Source organism: Artemia sp. Qi Xiang Cuo, chromosome 11 (assembly GCF_049724085.1).
Source record: "Artemia sp. Qi Xiang Cuo chromosome 11, ASM4972408v1, whole genome shotgun sequence".
Lineage (NCBI taxonomy): Eukaryota > Metazoa > Arthropoda > Branchiopoda > Anostraca > Artemiidae > Artemia > Artemia sp. Qi Xiang Cuo.
Window position 1 is genome coordinate 12,421,562 of NC_142804.1, and position 22,422 is coordinate 12,443,983.

Sequence of the window (22,422 nt, forward strand, 5' to 3'; positions counted from 1 at the left end):
AATTTTTAAGAGCCAGCTTGACTAACTACATTTATAGATTTTATTTCCCCCTCCCCCCCCCCTTAAGATTTGAAAACCACCTCTTTTGGTATATTCATTGAAAAATTAAAAGAAATGACAACTTTGCCCTTCACGCCTGGATACTAAAAAATTAAGTTTCGCTCACCCCCCCCCCACCCCCTTCGCTGCATTGTAATCAAAAACAGCAATGGACCTTTTTTTATTCGCTCTTCTTTTTGTTTTAAAGACTTGGTTCAAATCAGCATTCTATTCAATCTTTTAATGCTTTTTCGCTTATGGTGTATTTTTTCTGTTCTTGCTACTTTAACAAGATTCTGGAGTATCTCAATTTGGTAAGTTTTACATTTCACATTTCTTTTATTGGCGTATTCCCATTTGAGATATACCTTTTGTCTTCTTCGCTAGGTGTATGTTCATTGGATCTTAAGTGTTAACTTCCAAGTTAATGTACTACTTCTATATCTAATCTACTTTTTAATGGACTTATACTTTGATGCTTCTACTTTCGGCTGTTAGTTACTTTTATATCTACTTTTTCTTCTTTGTTACTGGAACTGAAGCGCCAACTTCCAAATTAATGCTCCATGATCTACCTGTAAATCTAATCTTCTTCTTCTTCTAATTCACAACAGGCGGGCTATTCAGTTGGTACTATTTAGCCCTCTTCTTTGTGCTTCACTCTGTGGGTTACAGAGCTACTGTCTTGGTTGTCTCTTGTTTATTAGATATTATTAGATATATTTCAGCAGATCTTTCTACTCACGGAGTTCAAATATAAGACGATAGATATTGATTCCTTTGCTCTGTCAGCAGTTATACTTGGCTAGGCTCTTGGCTTCTAATCAGATTTTGTGGTGTTTGAAGCATTTTAACAGTTTACAAAGCAAGGTATGTTGTGCAGACATCAGCATATTACATTCAAATAGGCAATGGTCAATTGTTTCATTATTCATATTACAATGCCTGCAAAGAGGGGACAGGTGAATTGAACCACTTGAATTAGAAAACTTATATGAGAATACAAGGAAATTTAGTCCATTTGTTCCAGAACGAATTCTATGATAAATTTTAGAAAGATCCTTATTGGGAAAGGGGGAAAGGATAGGATTAATCTTATTAAAATTAATATCTGAAAGCCTCCATCGGTAAATATCTTTAATTGGGATTGGTCTCCCACTTGGCTGGTCAATATTTATAGCATTTTTTGCTATTTCATCAACCTGATGATAACCACTTATGCCAGAGTGGCTAGGAATGTACTGAAAATAAGTTTTTATGCCACTTGTAGCAAGATTATCAATAATACTAAGACAATGATAAGTGTCGATGTCCAACTTATACTGAGGAACTGACGTCAGCAACTCAAAGCTTGATAGAGAGTCGGAATATATGATAATATTATTTAAATTTGCAATTAAAGGTTGGTTTTACTTAAGGTGTTCTAATGCCATGATTACAGCATTTAACTCAGCAGACATTATAGATAAACTATTATATAATCTCTCGCCTATTGCAATTTTCAGGTTAGGAAGGAAAACACCACTTGCAACCATCTCATTCATTTTGATCCATCAACAAATATTTGGAAGTGATTTTTATGGGTAATTGTATTAAGTTCTGCAAATTTTTTCTGGACAAAAGCAATGGGGGTTAAATCTTTATTCCACTTTGAGAATTCATTATTTATTATGGGACTTGACCAATTGGGGGGGATCGGGGGAAAGTGGGTGCAATAGGCTTTGCTGGTATGGGGAACTTCTTCTGAATATTGGCATACTCATCTGCAATGCCTCTATACATGGCCGGATTTCTTAACCAATTATGTAATGTGGGTGAGCTATTTGATTCAATTTTTGTATGATGTTTTGTCAAGAGAAACCTACGTCTCTCCCTTATTGTTGTTAATCCGCTCTCCATAAGCAGAAACTTGGTGCTTGTGGGTTTCCTAAGACCAAATATGGGACGTATTATATCATTTTGTGTTGTTTCAATTTTTCATCTGGGTTTTTGCACATGCACCATAGACGATGAGCCCATAGTCAATATGGGGTCTTATATGTGATTTATAAAACTGGAGTAAGGTTTTCTTCTTACAGTCCCAGGGTGAGGAAAGAAGTCTTTTTAGTATATTTGTTTTTCTATAGCATTTTTTTATTGTGTTTGAAATGTGGAGGTGGAAATTAAGTTTTTGGTCAAGCATGAGACCTAGGTAATTAATATGATTATCTTCTGAAATAGTTGTTTTATTTAGAGTTAGTTGGCATTAACATGGTTTCGCTTCCGGTGAAATTGGATTATTTTTGACTTGGTGGGTGTAATGGGTAAATCTGAATGTTGAGAGAATTTTTCAAACTGGAAAAGTGACTTTTGCAGATTTGACTTTGCTGTCTGAAAGGTGTTGCCAGATGACCATAGCACCAGATCATCAGCATATTGTAGATTCGTGTGGTGTAGGTTCATGTTCCATAGATATAGGGCAAACAGGAGGCAACTGAGGACTACTCCCTTAGGTAGGCCTGTGCTTATTTGTCTTTTGGGGTGAAGAGGCTGAACCAACACAAACGATGAAACTGCGCACTTCTATGAAGGATTTAATAAAAGATACTAGCTTAAGGGGTACTCCAAGGTTTGCAAGTTTGTTTAAAAGGATTTGGTGGTTCACATTGTCATATGTCCCTTCAAAATCTAGGAAAGCTGCAACTAGGACATTATTTTTTGAGAATGATTCATTTATTGCATTAGTTAGCAAAATGAAAGCATCTGTTGAGGAGTGGTGTTTCCTGAATCCAGTTTGAGTGTGAGGGATCATATTTTTTTTCGACAAACCTGAGGAGTCTGTGATAGATCATTTTCTCCATTATTTTCCCCATCACAGGAGTAATCATTATGGGCCTATAAGACTCAGGGTTATCTTTTGGTTTATTTTTCTTTAGGATTCGTAGGAGGGACAAACTTTTCCATATATTAGGGGATATAGAAGACGTCCAATTGTGATTATAATAATTTAGTAGTTCTTGTTTGTATGAAGGGGTAAGATTTTTTGTCAATGTAGGTTATATATTGTCATTGCTGCCACGCGTTTTGGTTCTAACATAAGTTCTTGCATTATTCAATTTCTGGATTGAAAATGGATTAGTTATGTACTCGGATCCTGGGCGTGGTTGGTAGCTTGGGTTCATAGGAATTGTGGACAGTTTGCTTTGATTATTTGATGTTAGCTTATTAACAAAAAGAGTTGCAAATAGCTTAGCTTTTTCATTATCATTGTCATAATGGGTATTATTATGTATGAGCTCATACAGGAGTGGGTTGGGGGAAGTCTTTTTCCCACAGATGTGGCTTATGACTTTATGTATAATTGGCTCATGTGTTTCTCTGGAGAGATTATTTGCAAAATATTCCAGTATTTATATTTAGCATCTATTATAGTCCTTTTTAGATTAGATTCTGCGTGTATTTTTTTTAAATATGCAGTAGGTGTAGTTTTTTTTTATGAATTCTGTCCTAGCTGCCTTTTTTATCCTCCATTTATTTAGGCACTCATTGGTCTGCAATGCTTTAGGAATTTATTTAGGGAATATTTTCTTAGGTGCTGTCCTGGGGATAGCACGATTAGCTGCATTTATTAGTAAAGATGTCAAGGCTTCAGTATGTATGTCAACTGTTGTGTTAGAAATGCATGAACTTTGGGTGAAACTTGTAATTTCATCATTTAGCTTATTTTGGAACATGGACCAATTTGCTTTAGTGTGGATATATTTGGAGGTATGAGATAAAGTTTCAGCAGGTTCATTTAGGGAGCAAGCTATAGCAAAGTGGTCAGTACATAGACTATCAATTTTATTTATGTAAATTTTGTTCAAAAAATTTAATGACACAATTTGTAGGTCAATTGTAGAGAATCTGCCACTTTTTGGGTTGAAATATGTATTCAGGTTTGGAGGGGTAGCAACAGCTAATTCATTATTATTTGAAGTCATATGCTCAATGAATTTACCAGCTTTATTTGCTGGTTTATTCCCCCACAAAAGGCTGTGGGCATTGCAATCTCCACAAATAATGATATTTTTTAACATATTAGAATTATTTATATAATTAAAGAAATCCTTGGCATCTGTAGTTTGGCCATTAGGGTTATAAAAGCTTATTATATAGGTTTTTAAATTATTCAGCCAAACACTGATACCAATTACATCAACATTATTTGCAAAATCTGAAAAATTGATGCCACAAAATTTTATATTATTTTTAAATAATAAAGCTACCCCACCTCCTTTTCTCTCCGAAGATCTATCCTTTCTGAGGATAGTATATCCCGGAGACTTAATTTGTTGATTTTCGGTTAAATGAGTTTCCTGGAGGCAAGCAATATTAATGGAATTATTATTCATAAAAGATATTAGTTCATTTAGCTTATTTTCTGTGAGTGATCTTAAATTCCACTGGAGTATTGATATATGTTGTGTTGTTGATTTATTCTTCATATGACTGTGTATCAATGTTCAGCTTTGTTAAAAGTAAAGCAAGATCTTTTTTTTTGCTTGAATGAGCATATCATCAGGGATGTAGATTTTTGCCAATTCTGCAATGATTTTTGTTTTCTGTAGTTGATGTATGTTCATGGCCTGAACTGCATTAAAGTTTAGAATGAATAAGCATATATTTTGGAATTGCATTTTTGGTTGTGCATCCTGTTTGTCGGTTAAGGGATTGATTCCTGGTTGTGTTTTTGGTTTGTTTCTTCTTGGGAGGGGGGCCAGGCTGACCTCATCTTACCGGATAAGGAGGCTTGTTGGCTTGGCGATTCCTTCTGATAGGGTTTTGAGCTAGGGGGCTTAGAAGATGGTGTTTTATCTGGGGTGCTTGATGCATGAGGGGCATTTGACTTGGGGGTTTTGGTTGGTTTCATTACAGGCTTTATTTGGTATTGTTGGGCAGCATTTGCTTCCATTGCTGCAAAGGGGTATGGGATGGCCTTCTCTGTTGATATTTGGAGTGTTAGAGCTCTTTTCTTGCATGCAGGGCATAATGATTTATTTGCAGATTCATGTGGTTCTTTGCAATTGATGCATGTAGGCTGAGTGTTGTTGCAAGTTGCCAGCTCTTTAGGATGGAAAGCTTTACAATTACTACACTCTCGGAGAATTTCATTGCATTTGTTTGTCGTGTGTTCCAGTTTGAGACACTTCTGACATTGGATAGGCTTAGGTTTGAATTCCTTGTGTGGTTTGATTTGCCTAAATGGGAAAAATTTTTCTGGGATATCAATTTTTTCCTTCAGTGTGAATAAGAAGGATCTACTAGTTTTTAGGCCATTAGAGTTAGGTCTGCCAAGTTGGGTAACATCCTCAACTGGGATTGTGTTTCCAGCCCTATCTGAGAGCCCTTCTTTTAACTCCTGAGTGGATATCTATGGGGGAACGTTATAAACTACTATTTTTGTTGGTGATTGTTTTGGGTTCCATTTAGATGCAATAACTGGGGTATTCAGAAGGGATTTTAGGTTAATTATTGTATCTGCTGATTTCTGATCTTCTACAGCTATTAGCAGAGATCCATCACGGTTAATATTAAGAGAGAATATTAAGAGAGACATTGATTTTAGCAATTTTGCAACTCTTATTGCAGTGATCATTTTTATTTCAAAGGGGGTAGTAGGAGTAATTTTAAGGTAAATTCCTAAGTTTTTGGAGGGAGGATCTTGGGCAGGGAGAGGGGAAATGCTTTTGATTTGGGAGATTTTTTTCCTTTTTTAGAGCTTCTAGAGAAGACCTTTTGAAACCCATTATCATCATTTATGGTTACATTAGCCCCTACACTTATCATTGTCCTATTCTCTGAAGTGGAGCTATCATTTGAACTTCGAGATAGTGTGCTTGACCTGCCAAGATGGGTGTCTTTCACTATGGCACTTTCACTGGAATTTGATTTGGGATCTGGGGGGACTTTTTTTTTTGAGGACTTCTAAACATTGCCTATTGGAAAAAGCTTTAAAAAACCAAAATAAAACTGAAACAAGAAGGGAAAATAGAATGATATCAAACTATCTACACCACACTAAGGAGAGGAGAAACACCACGTATAGCCCTGGAGATGAGTTGAGCAGGATTGGTTTGGTACAACTGCTGATTGGAAGCGATATTAATTCACAAGAAAATATATTTTAATTTTCATATTAGGATTCTGTTGATTCTTACCTACCACCATCTACTTTTCAGTACGCTGTTATATCTACTTCTTCTTCTTTGTTAAGTATTTTTCGTTTGACTGTAAATGTTAGCTTACAAATTAATTTTTAATGAGCTTCTTGTATATTCAATCCAAATTGACACAAAAATATGTATATTTTTTAAATTAATGAAATGCTCATTTATTTAAATAAAGCTTGAAAAAATGGTAGTGCAGATAAGTGGTCACTTTATGAGGGGTTGAGCACTTCATTAAATACCAGGCTCCACTCGTTTGTTTTATCATGCAAAGCTGTATGTTGTAATTGTACGAGCGATAGTCTAAACAGGCTTACCCAACTGAAAGTGGTATGAGGGCAAAATTATTACATTGGGTCAAAAAAAGAAAAGAAATAGTGAATGTTTATTTAATTTCGATACTTTTAATTCTTTCTTTCTTTTTTGTCCAGCTTTAGCTATACTGATATTCCTAGAATTTTTTTTCTTGTAATTAGGGACTTCTAGCCAAGATATGGCGAAACGTATAAATTTGAAATTTTGTTTGAACATGGGGATCGTAAAACTGAGGAGAAATTTCCCTGGAAACCGTAAAATTCCCAGGTTTGTTTTTTCTGGCCCATTAATATCATAAAAAACGAAACAAAAAAGAAAATATCGTAGTTTAAAAGCTAACCTCTTAGGGATCCTGTAATGTTAGACTTGTTTAAACAACAAATTATCCCTTCGAGACCTGAGACTGATATTTGCTCCCTTCTAAGTTTTTAAGGAATACCGCGGGAAAATTTGTCTTGAAATCCCGAATTCAAATTTTCTTTTAATTACACCTTGGATCCTGGTTGAGTTTTCTGAAGTTCTGTGTGCATGTAAAGCGAAGGCCTAGAACTAGAGGGAAATAGGTCCTAATGTTGTCTGGAACGGAGAAGGATTTTCGGTATTTTGTTCTTTAACTATCCACCAGAAGGAGTTGACTGATCCCTACCAAACTTCATGGGAATTAAAAGCTAGTGCTTCATTTGTGCCTTTCGGGTTTGTGGATATAATTCAACCTCTGTCCAGAGGGAGTCACTCAATCCTTGTCACATTGAATCTGCCAGAAGCAGTTTTTAGATCTCTGTCATAATTGGTGGGAATTGAAAGCTTGTGTCCTAGTTATGTCTTTTGGGGATAGGGACCTTATACAAGCTCTTAGGGAGGAGGCAATGGGATCTCTGCTTGTCATTATTGTATCTAAAAAAAGGTTGCTGGATCTCAATCATGCCTTTTGGAGGCGATTCTGAATCCGACTTCTTTGGGGATCACATTTTACTGGGCATTCTGATTTTCTCTATCACGTCATCTACCAAAATGGGCTGCTGTCGGGAAGTAAAAGAAAGTAACCTAATGGAGTTTTTTAACGGTCCATACGTCATCCAACCAACCTCCGGGAAAGAGATGCGTAAGGGATTAAACTCATTCCATCTACTAAAGCTAGTCATCAACATAGTTATTTGTTGACAGTGAATTCTAATTCTTCTTTATGTCTTTTTGGGGTGAGGCCAGATCCTACCACCCGTATTAAAATTAATTCTCAAATGTCGACCAACATTGGTGGAAAGAAACATCCTAGTTATAACTTGTGGAGATCCACACTTTGATCTGAAGTCTCTGAAGGGAGATGGAAAGGGTTAAAAATATTTTTGTCGTTAGGTCTTCCCAATGATTTTGTCGGATATCAATCAAATCTAATGGGAAGTGTGAGTTAGGATAGTATTTTTGTCTTTTGGGAATCTGTCTCTGATCCAATCACTGCTAGAATATTGTGATCAGCAAATATATACGAAAAAAAAGATCAACCCAATTAAATTTTGTGGGAGGTAAAACCTGATGTTTTCGTCTTACTTTTTGAGTATTTGGACACAATCGGACCTCTGCAAGGATAAGGATCCTTATAACAAAGCCGTATCCATGGGGGGGGGGTTGAACCCGCCCCCCCCCCTCCGAAATGTTTTTTGACTCGTAAAAACGTAACAAAAATGGATATAAACAAATTATGTATGCGTTTTTTGAGTTTTTTTTTGTATAACCCCTCCCCACCCCCGAAAAAATCTTTGAGTAGCCTAACCCTCCCCCCCCCCCGAAAAAAATCCTGGGTACGGCCTTGCCTTAGATCGGTAACATGTCGACCAGTGAAAAATGTCGGTTATAAACCGAAGTTGGCCTAACTCTACCTTGATTCTACCTCTATAATGGCTAGGAAGGCAGCCTAAATTCTTATCTTCAAGGCATATTCCAGAAGGGACCGTGAATTGTCATCCAAACTTAGTGGGAGATAAGGGCTCGTATCTAGTGGGTAGCAGAAGTTGGTGCCTCAGTTGTTCCTTTTGGAACGCCAGGTCCGTTGTGACTTTTTTAGAAGGAATGGGTCCTAGGCGGTGCTTCTACTATCCCCAAAGCTTCCCCAAAAGAAAATTTGTGTTGTCCGAAATCTCCCTGAAAGTTAGCCTTCTTAAATACAAGGAAGTTGACACGAAACACAAATTGTTAATTTTTGTTAAGGTTAGCTTTTGAGGATATTTCAGAGAGCCCGACTTTCTTTTGAGCAAATTTTGGGAATATTGGAAGCACTGGTCTTAGGCTCTTGTCAATGGCGCATCTACCCGTTGAGAATGTCTGGTCCTAGTCGAAGCTGATAATAATTTCAAACTATGGTTCTGACTTTGCCTCCAAGGTGGATCTGGCGCTCCGGAGGGTAGAGGGTCCATAAAATTCTTAGTGAAAGGACGTGCACTAAAAATGGCTGTAGGATATAGTCCAAACTTGTAAAAAGTAGGATTTTGCGTCCAAATAATTTCTTTTGGGGGCTTATCCATGATCCCAAGTTTTTTGGGTGGAGGGGGCTCCTCTTATCCATGTAATCACAGAATATTCCCATCTAAGTCTTTCATTTCTGTCATCAATGTTCTCAAATCGAACTGGATGAGAAGTAATTACTTTTTCTAATTTCATACTATTTTTGGGTCGGGACCCAATGTTGAAGAAATGGGGAGGGGAATTGGTAATTTAAATCAGAACAGTTTCCAGAACTGGAATTCTTATCATCTGACATTCTTCGTATTCAGACTGTTTGATTGCAGTCAAATATGACGAGGGATAGCAGCGCATGTCTTATTTTTGTCTTATGGGAGACTGGGTCCAAACTGACCTCGGGGAGGGGGGTGAAATGTACTTAAATTATAGTCATTAGGATATCTGCCAAAAAAAAATCTTCTAATATTCACAAACTGAGTTACAAGTAACTGTGGATGTCCTACTTATGTCTGGGGAGAAGGAAGGGTGTCCTAAAATATTTTGATGAAGTTCTGCTCCTAATGTGGAGATAAGGTATGTAGAAAGGAGGGTGGGAAGATGTATGGTTTTAAAATTTCGGATTTTCAGTCTTAATGGCTGGGCTTATAGAATTCATTCAACTAAACCTGGTCTAGAGCTACTTATGGCTTTTGGTGCCCTTACTCGATTTAACCTCTGTAAGGGAATGGCTTCATTCTTGTCAATTGCTTCCATCAGAATAGCTTATTGGATCTCAATTAAATTTGGTGCGTATTGAGAGCTTGTGTTTTAGTTGTGCCTTTAGGGAGGTTGAGCCATATCCCACAGTCGTGTAGACTTTGCTTTTAGAAAGAAGTTTTATTGAGCTTTAGGGTGCTATTTGGTTTTTTGGTAAAGGTCGGTCTTTGCATCTTTAACATACTGTTTGACATACGGTCTGTAACCGCTGGAAATCATCAAAGCCATCACAATAGGTAATCATAACTAATATATAGAGGATGAAGTCAGTTATTAGTGTGTGTGTATGTTGTATCGTTGCTTGGTGCACATTAAACTCATTGCAGATTTGTTTAATTACACGGCACACCTGGGACAAAACCTGGGCCACACGCCACACCTGGGCGCTTGAGACATAGCCGCATGGGTTACTTCGCAACCGAGAATCAAGTGTTTTTGCTGCAACACCAAGGGATCATGACGCTTTTCAACTGAAGTTCAGTTTTAGTAAATTGTAACTATCCTAAGAAGATACGAAAATGGATCGAAAGTAGCAAAAAACAGTAGGAAAACTACATAGATTTTTTAATTTACGCAGCGAATCTTACTGTCTGAGCTATTGCTCGTAGGTTGATACCTGGACATTATAAGATAGATGCTGGATTTTAGGAGATCTATGCAGGTTTAAACGTACAGATTATTGTTTGTTAGTTTCAAGTACACCGTGGTAAACTTCCTCTAACACCTCTTCAAAAAAAAGCAGCATGTAAGTGTATAGGGCAAGTCTATGCTCATTTTCATCAGAAAATGTTGGTATTTTGGCACTAGTAGTAATACTTTGCTTCTTTAGCCAAAATATTATTATCGGTTGGTCGTATATGGCTCATGTTTGACCTAAATTTTGGGGGATTTGAAAATTGGATGTCATGTATAAAAAGAGGTCGGACTGACTAAATTTTAGAAACTCTTACTGAGAGTATAAGTATATATACGAACAGTAGCGAAAAGTTTCTTCAAAAATGACACACATCATAGCGCGCTGAATGGGAAGATCGCAGTACGTCAGCAATAGTTTTCCTATAAGCCCGTCGCAATGCGCTAAACATTTGTTATTGTGCGTGCACGAAAAGGTGGAGTCATGAAGAGAGGTCTAGATTGGTGTGTTTCAAAAATCTTTAATGGAGAGTATAAGACTTTTCGCCACTGTTTGTATATATACTTATGCTCTGCTCTTACTTCAGCATAAGTGATTAGAGTGTGACTGTTTTTTGTTTGTTTTTTTATCACGTAAGAGTGTCGTTGGGGTATCATCATAATCACAAAACCCGCGAAGACACTCGTCTGCATACCAGCTACCGTGTTGCATATTGCAGAAGTGGGCGAGGTAGGTGAGGTGTATAAGATAAATAGGCTCTTGTTTGATAAATATACTAACGCACAGAGGGGGCCCCTAAAAAATTGGTAAAGTATCCTCAAAATGTAGCTTTTGTTTCGACAAATAAACAGGTACATTAAGGAAATGCTATAAGTGAATAGATGTATTGATGCTATAAGCTATTTTTCCAGGCAACCCCTGCACTGTCAAACCTTCGTCGTTATCAGCAAAGTAGGAAGTTGCGACCCAAGTCTGTCGTTGACACCCTAAACCACACTGGTTTTTCAGATGGTGTCTCTAGCTCTGTCAACTCTATCGAACCAGGTAAGTTCCGCTGCAGATAGCCTCAATTATAAAAAACTAATTGATGGTAGTCCGAAAAGACAAATACTTTTGAAATAATAAAAGAAAACTTCATAAAATGCTTCTTATCTCCAAATCAACTAAAAAGAAAAAAAAATCTGTTGCCAGGAAAAATCAGAACTTTGTCAGATCAAAATTCAAACCGTAATCCTTGATCAGTAAAAAAAATATGCCAAGACTGTCCCACGCTTTTATATTTAACCTTAAAATTTTCAGTTTTTTTTACCAGAAAAAAATGTTTTTCTTTCTGGTGCGTTTGGAGATACAAGTGCTCAAAAAGTTTTGGTAATTGTTTTTCTTTTACTCTTTTGGTCTCTTTCAAACATTTGCTCATTTATTGAAAAACCTGTTATATAGTAAATACTGCACACAGCCGAAAAGAAAATAAATAAGATGAAGAAAAGAAATCCAAACCTACTTAAAGACAAACAACAAGTTCTGTACGCCAAATAAAAGAATAAAAATGAAAAACAAAATAACCGACCTCATATTAAACAAATGAAACTGCACTTTCAAAAGCAGCAGGTAATAATAAATTCATGTCTATATTATATACAAACTCTAGATTTTGAACTGTATTCTGCGTACTAACAGAGGATACCAGGGATGATTGGTGCTAATCTCTGTATAAGTACATTCGTAAAATAAAAACAAAAAACATTCCAAAAGAAGCTGGCCCAATCCGGGACCAGCAACTTTTTTGTTATATTTGGCAATAGCCTCAGAGATTGCTAGTAACAGGTTTGTAACTTAGCATTTTGAATTATTGGGTGTTTCTCTTCCAAGGTGTTAGACGTAGTAAAAATTTGGCGAAAAATATAGAATTGATTTCTGATTGTTATGATCTTTGTAAGGATTTTCCGAAATGGGACACAATATAAGATATTCGAGGGGGCTACTGCATTGTAAAAGAAGGGCTACTGCATTGTCGCATGTGACAATAGAGACATAAGATGCCGGAATTCAACGGTTGAGATCCTCAATGAGAGGTGACCTCGTGTGTCGTAGGGAGGACCCGATGGAGAAGGCAAACAAACTATTTGATCGGCAGGTTGAACTTCTGAGCTAGTTGAACGTCTTTGAGTTAAAACCTTGAGGTATTTGCTCAACCTGCTCCAACGAGAAGGTTGAACGTCTTTGAGTTATAACAAAGCCCGACCTTGAGCAGAAATTTCACTGATCCGCTGCAGCTCATGACTGAGATTCTGGATGTCACTCGCGTAACAATCTAATGCGTATAACATCCTTTTGACTGACTGATAGATTCCACTATCAAGGAAGAATGCTATTGGTCGTGAGCCTCCAGGACAAAGTTTCACAACAAATCAGGCGAGGGAACTAAACCTTGTCGGACACCCTTTAAGATAGGTACGAGCTTCCTCCGACAAATGGGAGGCATGCTCTTATCTGGTGGAAGTTTTAGGTTGATGAATGGTTGTCAAACCATTGCCGTGATTGTGGGTGATTGTGGGAATGATATCCAGGTTCAAGCTATGCTTTCCATGTTTAAGAAGCACTGCAGCGTATATAAGTGAATCAAATGCACATCTAGTATCATGACCAGCAAAAACTAAACTTTTGTGCACTGACTCAGCGTCAAAAGATTATTTGCTACCCCATTAAGTGTAGTAGGATGTAAAAGTAGATAATTTCATATTGCATTCTAGCAATAAAGATTCTAATTTTGTAGTAACAAATGTCACTTGTAAAGCTTCATGCCGAGATCACATCTACCCTTCCTTCAAATAACAAATAGCTTAGCTACTAACATATGGTGAATGCAATATATGATAGTTGATTTTGAACTGCTAAAAAGTTGACCTATAAGGATTGATCCTGGATTATTTATATTATATTTATTTTTCTGATTTATTCTCTATTTCTACGGCCATGGAACCTTTCAGAGGGAGGGGTGTGTGCTATTTTATGTATTTTGTGAAAATATATTGTTAAATAAATGAACCCTGGACTCAGTAACTCTGATTTAAATCTCTAAACAGACATATTGAAATAATACCGTTTAAAAATAAAACTATTGGATTAGTCTTGGGTACTTTTTCACACTTGGCAATAATTTTATTCCTGGTCAAAGACATTAAAATATCAGGAAGACAACCCTCCCCATCTCTATTTAGATGTGATCGCTTGAATGTGCTAGATTATAACAATGAAAGGGAAAATAGTCACCTCTTTCTTCTTCAGAGCAACAGTAAAATGTTTTTCCTCATGTTCAGGATTCCTTTTCTGTCCCATATTTGGCAAAGCTCTTAGAGTTCTATGGCTGTTTGGTGCTTTGTTTTGGGGAGGGGGGGGGGGCTAAAGTCTGGATCCAAGTTCTTACGTACCCTATTTAAAAATAATATCCGTTCTCTGGTACACATTTAATAATTCTAATTTTCTAAATGTACTTTGTTTCAAGTTCCAAATTCAAATTTATATTTTTAATATTCACAAATAAATTAAAACAGCATTGTTGCCCTGGAGAAAATCCCATGAGGTGAAAGTCCGCGCAACTACTGACGTATTAAATCAAATTCAAATAAATGTATTATAAATCAATCAAAATAAATAACCTATAGAATAAATAATAAATGACAAAAGTAAATAATAATAATAATAAATATATAAAGTAAGAATTATAATAATAAATCCAATTTCCATCACTCATCAGTCTTTAACTCACCTCTCAGCCAAACTGCCCTCCAAACTCCACCTTACCCTCGTATCCTCCATACCTGCCCTGCCCACCGTTCCTCCCATAATCACCCTAACTACGCTAAATTTGTTGTTCAAGAACCAATGTCGTTATATGTGTTCCAGGCTATTTATCCTCTGAACAATTTAAATAAAGAATTGATTGAGCAGTTTTTCTTGATTTGTTTTGCTTCCTCAGTCTTTGTTACTAACAGTGTAATAAGATTAAGTTAAAATTACGTTTCAAGATGGACTTTAGATTGCATTTCAGATTGACTTTATAAACAAAATTCTTCACGAAAAAAAATCAAAATTATTATTGCTTTTGATTGTAATAAAGATAAATAATTTTATAAACTGTGTATCTTTAAATTCAGTATTATAAAAAATCGCCATCATGTTTTCTTAGAGTCATCTGGGTTGAACCAGTATTTGGCTGTGACTACACCAGCCGTCATTTCGGCCGAATCTGTGGAAGAGTCAGCCGGAATGTCCGAAAGTTATGATGATCTAAGTTCAGTCCTAGAGTCACTCAAATCTGATACGCTGCGATCAGGAAGCTCAACACCCTTTGGCTCATGGTCAGGCTCGCCAGTGAGGTCTTTGCCGACATCACCAACTGTTCATTGTAATCAGTCTTTAGCCCCTCTGTTGCTTTTTATTGGCGGCTCGTTTGTTAAGCATTCCTGCATTGTCCCCTTTTTGCTCCCTATTATTTTAAAATTTGTGAATGTTTACTGTTCTAAATTGTTCGTTGAGATATAACCTTTTTTAAAATTAAATAAGAATTAAATAAAAAGACGAAAAATAGTAACTTGTAGAATTAAAAAAAACTTGAGAAATATGTAATCTAGTATTCGAAATAGTTGCCAAATATTTTAGCATTCCTAGAGAGCTTGGAAAGCTAATCCTCTTTGGTTCCTGGTCTTGCTCGCCAGAGAGATATCTTCCAACGTTGCCAACTGTTTAGCCTAACCAACCTTCCTTCCTCAGTTGTTTTTGGGTGTCAGAGTATTATTATCTTGTCTCCTTTTTGCTCCTTATTTCCTCAAAACGGGTGAATCCTTCCAATTTTGAAAGCTTCATTACAGTATACATTGTGTTGAAATTAGATTAAATAGAAGAAAAATAATAACTAATAGAATTTTTCTTTAATCCCACCCCCTCTCCTCTCGGTGACATAAGAATCTGTTCCACTTAAAATTTCAACCTCTAATGTCGCCTACACTAATTTAAAAACTTCTTTTTTTTTATTTCATTTTATTTTGGGTAGGCAGAGATAATTGATGAGAACGAAGTATACTACTTTCTCAGTCAACTATACATCATCCTCCATCCTCTCAATCTTCCCTCAAAACCCTTATCAAATCTAAGAGGAGAAGAATGCTGTGCCCTTACAATCTTTAGACACTCCATTCTAATCATCCTGTAAAAACCCCAAAAATAAACTTCTAAATTCTTTTTAATACCATGTTGGCTCCTCAAAATTCATACCTTAACCATCAAAATATAATTTAAATAAGAAAACGGTCTTGCTCGCCAGAAGTATCCCTGTCAACATCATGAACTGTTCATTGCAATAACCTCCTCTGTTGCTTTTTATTGGCAGCTCGTTTGTTAAGCATTGATGCATTGTCTCTCTTCCCTCCTTTTTGCAGTGGTGTAATTTTGTCAAAATCCTGTGGGGGGCGGGGGGGGGGGGGGTAAAGTCGGAGCTAATTTCCCCAAATCGAGTGAAAATCTCAGTAAAAAATGAAAAATGAGCCATAGGGTACCCTAAAGGCAAAGATATACTAAATAAAACCGACCCGTTTCTCTGGATACTTGAATTGTGCAGGTTTATCTTGGTTTTGTCAGGATTTTTGAAGAAATTAAATTTCAACTGGGGCCTGGAGGGGACAGTTTCCCTACCCCATAGCAAATTACGCCCCTGCTTTTTTTTCAAAATTGGTGAATTTTTTCTATTCTGAATGCTTTGATACAGCAGACGTTTTATTAAAATTAAATTAAGTAGAAATTGAAAAAATAGATAATAAACAAGAATACTAATTAAAATGCAAAAAAGAGCTTGAAATAGATGTAAACTAGTACTTGAAGTAAAAACTAAATATTGTAGCATTAATTGAGGGTTCATGGAGATGCAGCCTTTCCTCTTTGGCCCTTGATTTTTCTCACCAGGGGGATTCTTACGAGCATTCCCAACTGTTCATTATAGCCATTTTCCCTCGTGTGCAATATTTGGATAGTAGGTAATGTGACAAGCATCATGGTATTGTTTGTTTCTTCACTTCTTCAAACCCTGATGAATAGTTCCCATAGTTGATGAGAAATGAGTCGTAAAAGTCAAGAGTAGTAGGAGTAGATCCCTCCTTACTTGCGTGTCTGTGAGGAGTAGATCCCTCCTTGCTTGCGTGTCCGTAAGGAGTAGATCCCTCCTTACTTGCGTGTCTGTGAGGAGTAGATCCCTCCTTGCTTGCGTGTCTGTGAGGAGAAGATACCTCCTTGCTTGTGTGTCTCTGAGGAGTAGATCCCTCCTTGCTTGCGTGTATATAAAGAGTAGTTCCCTACTTGCTTGCGTGTCTGTGAGGAGTAGATCCCTCCTTACTTGCTTGTCTGTGAGGAGTAGATCCCTCCTTGCTTGCGTGTCTGTGAGGAGTAGATCCCTCCTTGCTTGTGTGTCTCGTTTGATAGCTTATGTTTTACTTTTTGCTTTGACCTATTGTGAATATGTTTTAAAACTGCTTAATCTCTTGCTTGCATGTGATTTTATCGACGGTATAATTTTCTTTAGTGTCCCCCTAGATAAAAAGAAAAAAATGTATCTTTTCTTTCTTTTTTATTCTCTTGATACATCTGTTGGCCAATGGACGTGATTCTTTCGTAGAACAGTTACTTAGAAATTATGTAGGGTCCTCCACATGGTTGCCACCCCTGTATCATCACTATTATTAGTGATTTTTTGCATTGCCTAAACAAAAAATCACTAAATTTGCACATGAATCACTGTATTATTAAAAGAAAATCACTAAATCAACCAGAAAATCGCTAAAATCTAGTTATTTTCTTTGTCACCGGTGGCAACCCTGGTCCTCCAGTGTCATCATGGGATCGATCTCTGTTGGGTAATACACACAGTACATGTATCTAGATATGTATAGTGCCGTCTTACAGCACCAGGTGTTAAAACTCAGCTGCAGCAACCCGTTGTAGGACGCGGAATTTGATTTAGGTTCTAATATTACGTGAAAGCACCTCCATAATAATCCAAACAGGAAGACGAAGAAATTATGTAGGAATTTTAATTCAATACCAAATTTTTGTGAAGTGGTCATTGCCAAGCGCCAATACTTCTTGAGATTCAGCTCTTATGCTGAAAAGACTAGTTTAAGAGATATTCAGTTATCAGGGTTTTCTGTACTTGTTAACAGCTAATTGGAAGCTGTATTTTTTTTTTTTTTTTTGCAATATTTCACTTCTCATTTTATAGTTATTACAGGGTCAGGTGTTATTTAAATGATGTTAACTAGTTTAGGAGACTAGTTAGACTGGTTAGAGTTAGACTACTTTATGAGAAATTCAGTTATCAGGGTTTTCTGTACTTGTTAACAGCTAATTGGAAGCTTTATTTTTTTTTTTTTTTTTTTTTTTTTTTTTTGCAATATTTCACTTCTCATTTTGTAGTCATTACAGGGTCAGGTGTTATTTAAATGATAAGTAAACTAGTTTAGGAGACTAGTTAGAGTTAGACTAGTTTAGGAGAAATTCAGTTATCAGGGTTTTCTGTACTTGTTAACAGTTAATTGGAAGCTGTATTTTTTTTTGCAATATTTCACTTCTCATTTTATAGTCATTACAGGGTCAAGTGTTGTTTAAATGATAAGTTAACTAGTTTAGGAGACTAGTTAGACTAGTTAGAGCTAGACTAGTTTAGGAGAAATTCAGTTATCAGGGGGGTCTTTACTTGTTAACAGCTAATTGGGAGCTGTATTTTTTTTGCAATATTTCACTTCTCATTTTATAGTCATTAAATAAAAAAAACAAGTTTTTTAAACTGAAAGTAAGGAGCGACATTAAAACTTAAAACGAACAGAAATTATTCCGTATATGAAAGGGGCTGTCCCCTCCTCAACGCCTCGCTCTTTACGCTAAAGTTTTTTATTGTTTTAAAAAATAAAGTTGTGAGACAGAGTCAAACTTTAGCGTAAAGAGCGAGGCGTTGAGGAGGGGACAGCCCCTTTCATATACGGAATAATTTCTGTTCGTTTTAAGTTTTAATGTCGCTCCTTACTTTCAGTTTAAAAAACTTGTTTTTTTTATTTAATTTCTGATCGTTTTTTAGTTAATGCAGCTTTTATTTGCATAAAAATTTTACTTTTCTTTTGCTAAATGGATGTCTTTACAAATTAACTTACGTAACTAACTTCTATATTCGTATATTTTTCTTCTGGCAAAAAATACAAAGGTGCAGATTTTTGCAGATATGAGCTTGAAACCTATGTAATAGGGTTTTCTGATACGCTGAATTCTGACGGTGTGATTTTCATTAAAATTTTTTCACTTGTAGGGGCTTTATCCCCCCTATTTAAAAAATTAATTAAATTTTCTCAGGCTTGGAGCTTTTGATGAGTAATACTAAACTTAATAAAATTCATATATTTAGAATCAGCATTATAAACACATTCTTTTGATACATTTATTGACATCACAGTTCCGTTTTTAAAAGTTTCGATTACTATTGAGCCGTATCGCTTGTTTTTTTATTGTTTTTTTATTACATATATGTTATTACGTATATGAGGGGGTTCTCCCCTTAGTCAATACCACGCTCTTTACGTTTAAAGTTAAAAAAAATTTTGATTCACAAACCCCTGAATCCCAAAGGCCGTTTAATTAGAATAGATAGCTCTTTTGAAAGCACTAAAAAAAAACTGTAGCGTAAAGAGCGAGGTATTGACTTGGGGGAGAACCCCCTCACATACGTTATAATTTCTGTTCGTTTTAAGTTCTAATATTCCTTCTTACATTTCAGTTGAAAAAACTTTTTTTTTTATTTAATTTCTGATCGTCTAATGATCGATTTAATTTCTAATGCTTGGAAATCCGGCGCCCCCTTCATAGAAATGTCTCTTACCCCAAAGAAACATCCTTCAAGGAAATATTCTCCAGAGTAACCCCCTCCTCTAGCCCCCCCCCCCAGAAAAAATCCTCCCTGAAAATGGTTGTATACTTCCCAATAACCAATAAATAATGCTGGCAAGTCTGGCACCCCCTTCATGGCAATTTCCCTTCCCCCATGAAAACTTCCTTCATGAACAGATTCTCCAACATAACCCCCGAGCCCCCCCAACCACCCACCAACCGAAAAAAACCACCTGAAAACTTCTGTATACTTCCCAAAAAACAATAATATATGTTAACATTGGGTAAAGTTCATAACTTTTAGCCCTCCCTCTGGGAACTTCGGGGGATTAAGTCATCCTAAAAGACATATTTATCATATTTTCGACCATATTGAACAAAATGGCTATCTCAAAATTTTGATCGGGTGACTTTGGGAAAAAAATAAGCGTGGGAGGGGGCCTAGTTGCCCTCCATTTTTTTTGTCACTTAAAAAGGGAACTAGAACTTTTAATTTCCGTTCCAATGAGCCCTCCCACGATATTCTAGAACCCATGGTTCAATACGATCACCTCTGGGAAAAAACAAAACAAAAAAAAACAAATAAACGCATCCGTGATCTTTCTTCTGGCAAAAAATGTAAAATTCGACATTTTTGTAGATAGGAGCTTGAAAACTCTACAGTAGGGTTCTCTGATACGCTGAATATGATGGTGTGATTTTCATTAAGGTTCTATAACTTTTAGGGGTCTTTCCCCCTTTTTTTGAAAATCAGCCAAATTTTCTCAGGCGCGTAACTTTTGATGGGTAGCACTAAACTTGATGAAAGTTATATATTTGAAATCAGCATTGAAATCTGATTCTTTTGATATATCTATTGGTATCAAAAACCCGTTTTCTAGAGTTTCGGTTACCATTGAGCCGGGTCGCTCCTTACTTAAAGTTCGTTACCACGAACTGTTTGATTACAGGGTCAGATGTTATTTAAATGATAAGTTAACTATTTTCATAGAATAAACATGTAGAAATATGGCAAAAAAGATTTAGCTGATTTTTTTATCGTGCTATTTGCCTGGCAAAAAGAAAGGGCTCTCATTATTTTCCGTTGCTGATGTATTTGAGAACAGAAGAGGCGTTTAAGTATGTTTAAATATAGAGGTGTTTAAGTGCTTACTCAAATTTGAGGTTTTTTTTACATTTAGAAGACGTTTAATCGAAGAGTAGAAGAAGCTCACTGGGAGCTTCTTCTCATTCAAAAAAATCTCAAAAATTGAACATCAAAATTGATGTTCAATTTTTGGGACATTGTTCTTAGCGTTAAATAATATTAAGACAGGAAACAAACAGTTTAACACAACAACAACAACAACGCTTATAGCAGTTATAGCCAACCTATGACGCGCGTGTCCGCACTGACGCCCATCTTCAAAGATGAGTCTTCATCTTCAGTGTTCTTCTTCGTGTTCATCTTCAGTCTTCGTGATTAGTTTTCAAAAGGGAGTTTGTCGAAGGGATTGGGCCCAAAGATTTTCTGAATTGAGATCTGTAGTTAAAAATATGGAACGGAATCATTTCAAGAATTAAAATGAGTACAAGTATGAAGAAAAAATTTTATCTGACACTTAAATCACCTTGAAAGATTTAACTATGACTATGCTAACAGTTTTTTCATCTTTGTATTTTTCTGAGATATTGTTCTTAGCATTAAATAATATTAAGACAAACAGCTTAACAGATAAAATCAGTGGTGTTTATTTTCTTGAAATGTACTAAGTATAAACACGAAATAGAAATTTAGCAGACAAACTTCAGCAACAAATAAGTCACTAATTACTTTCATAATCTTTAATTTTGTATTTTAAATCATGTTAAACAAATAATTATAAATCATTTAAATTATAAATATTTCTTTTGTTATCTTGACTGACTTGTCACGTAATTTTTTTTTTTTTTTTTTTTTTTTTTTTTTTTTTTTTTTTTTTTTGACACACTGAGTTTAAAGGGCTTGCCATCACTGGCCTATAGTCTTATTCGAATTTTATTTTTGCATTCCTTTTTTTGCTATTATTAGTATTATTATTATTAGTATAGTATTATTATAATAGTATTAGTATAGTATATTAGTATAGTATTATTATTGAAAGGTAGAAGAGGTTTAAGTGAAGACAAGAGGTTTAAATGATTCAGCGCTTATCAAATAGTCACTAAGAAATGTTTGAGGCAGCAACAAAATACTAAAGAACAAAATATTAATTAAAGGGTAAATAGACCTAGCCGGATTTGGCTAGCGAGAAAGTCGGTTTTCTTTCGCCTCCTTCCGATAAGATAGAAAGACAAAAGACTTCCTCCTTCGGCCCTCGCAAACGTGGCCTCGCAGATTTATTATCATGACACCACATATCCTTTGCTCGGGTGATGCTCGAAACCTCGGTCCTCAAATGTGTGTCATTTCCTTTAAGCATTATCTTCTGCTTTTAACCTTGGTGTTCGTCACATTTTTTTTAACTCCGGGAAGTTGCCAGCCCTTCATTCAGTTTTTTAACATATATCTTCAAAATAATTTAGCAAATAAGATTAAACTGTGTAAATTATTAAAATAAAAAAAAATTAATACTTTTATTGTAAGTATTAGTAAATTAATATTCCTAAACATTCGTTACAGTCTCATTGGATCATGTTGTACAATGAGGCAAAGACTAGCTACGTCGAACCAGGGGTGGATCCAGGATTTTTTTTTAGGGGGGGGGCAAAATAGATTGATCCGATAAACTTGCGTTAGGAGCAAGTTTAATTAACGCAAATTTGCGTTAATTAAGTGAATTACACTATTTTAGACTAGGTTAGGGGGGGCGCACCACTCGCCCCCCTACTGGATCTGCCACTGCGTAGAACTGCTTCAAAATCTAGCTACAACGTCACTACAATCTTAAAGAACAAACCAATTATTTTATTGGATAGATTACAGACAGCAGGTTTGACGATATCCGTTCGCTTTTTCTTCTATGCTACCAGCAAAGGTTTTCTAAGGTTTTACTACTACCACTAACAACTCGTTGCAGTACCAATCCACCTCAGGCCAATACTTCTGCGCATGCTTCTCCTCCCCAATCCGTCAAAAGCGTGACTCTGTACTCGCTTGGG

The 22,422-nt window shown here is 36.0% G+C and overlaps 1 protein-coding gene across 4 annotated transcripts in view; it reads left to right on the forward strand.

Annotated features, from left to right (window-relative positions):
- LRR (capping protein regulator and myosin 1 linker 1 leucine rich repeat protein) overlaps nucleotides 1-22,422 on the forward strand; it is a 236,230-nt gene that overhangs the window by 133,817 nt on the left and 79,991 nt on the right. For 3 of the 4 annotated variants that reach the window (XM_089096290.1, XM_089096291.1, XM_089096292.1), the window contains exons 22-23: nucleotides 11,298-11,430; nucleotides 14,573-14,791. In XM_089096290.1, coding sequence (XP_088952416.1) covers nucleotides 11,298-11,430; nucleotides 14,573-14,791 — 352 coding nt within the window. The remainder of the gene's footprint in view (nucleotides 1-11,297; nucleotides 11,431-14,572; nucleotides 14,792-22,422) is intronic. The other variant, XM_089096293.1, reaches the window with a different exon arrangement.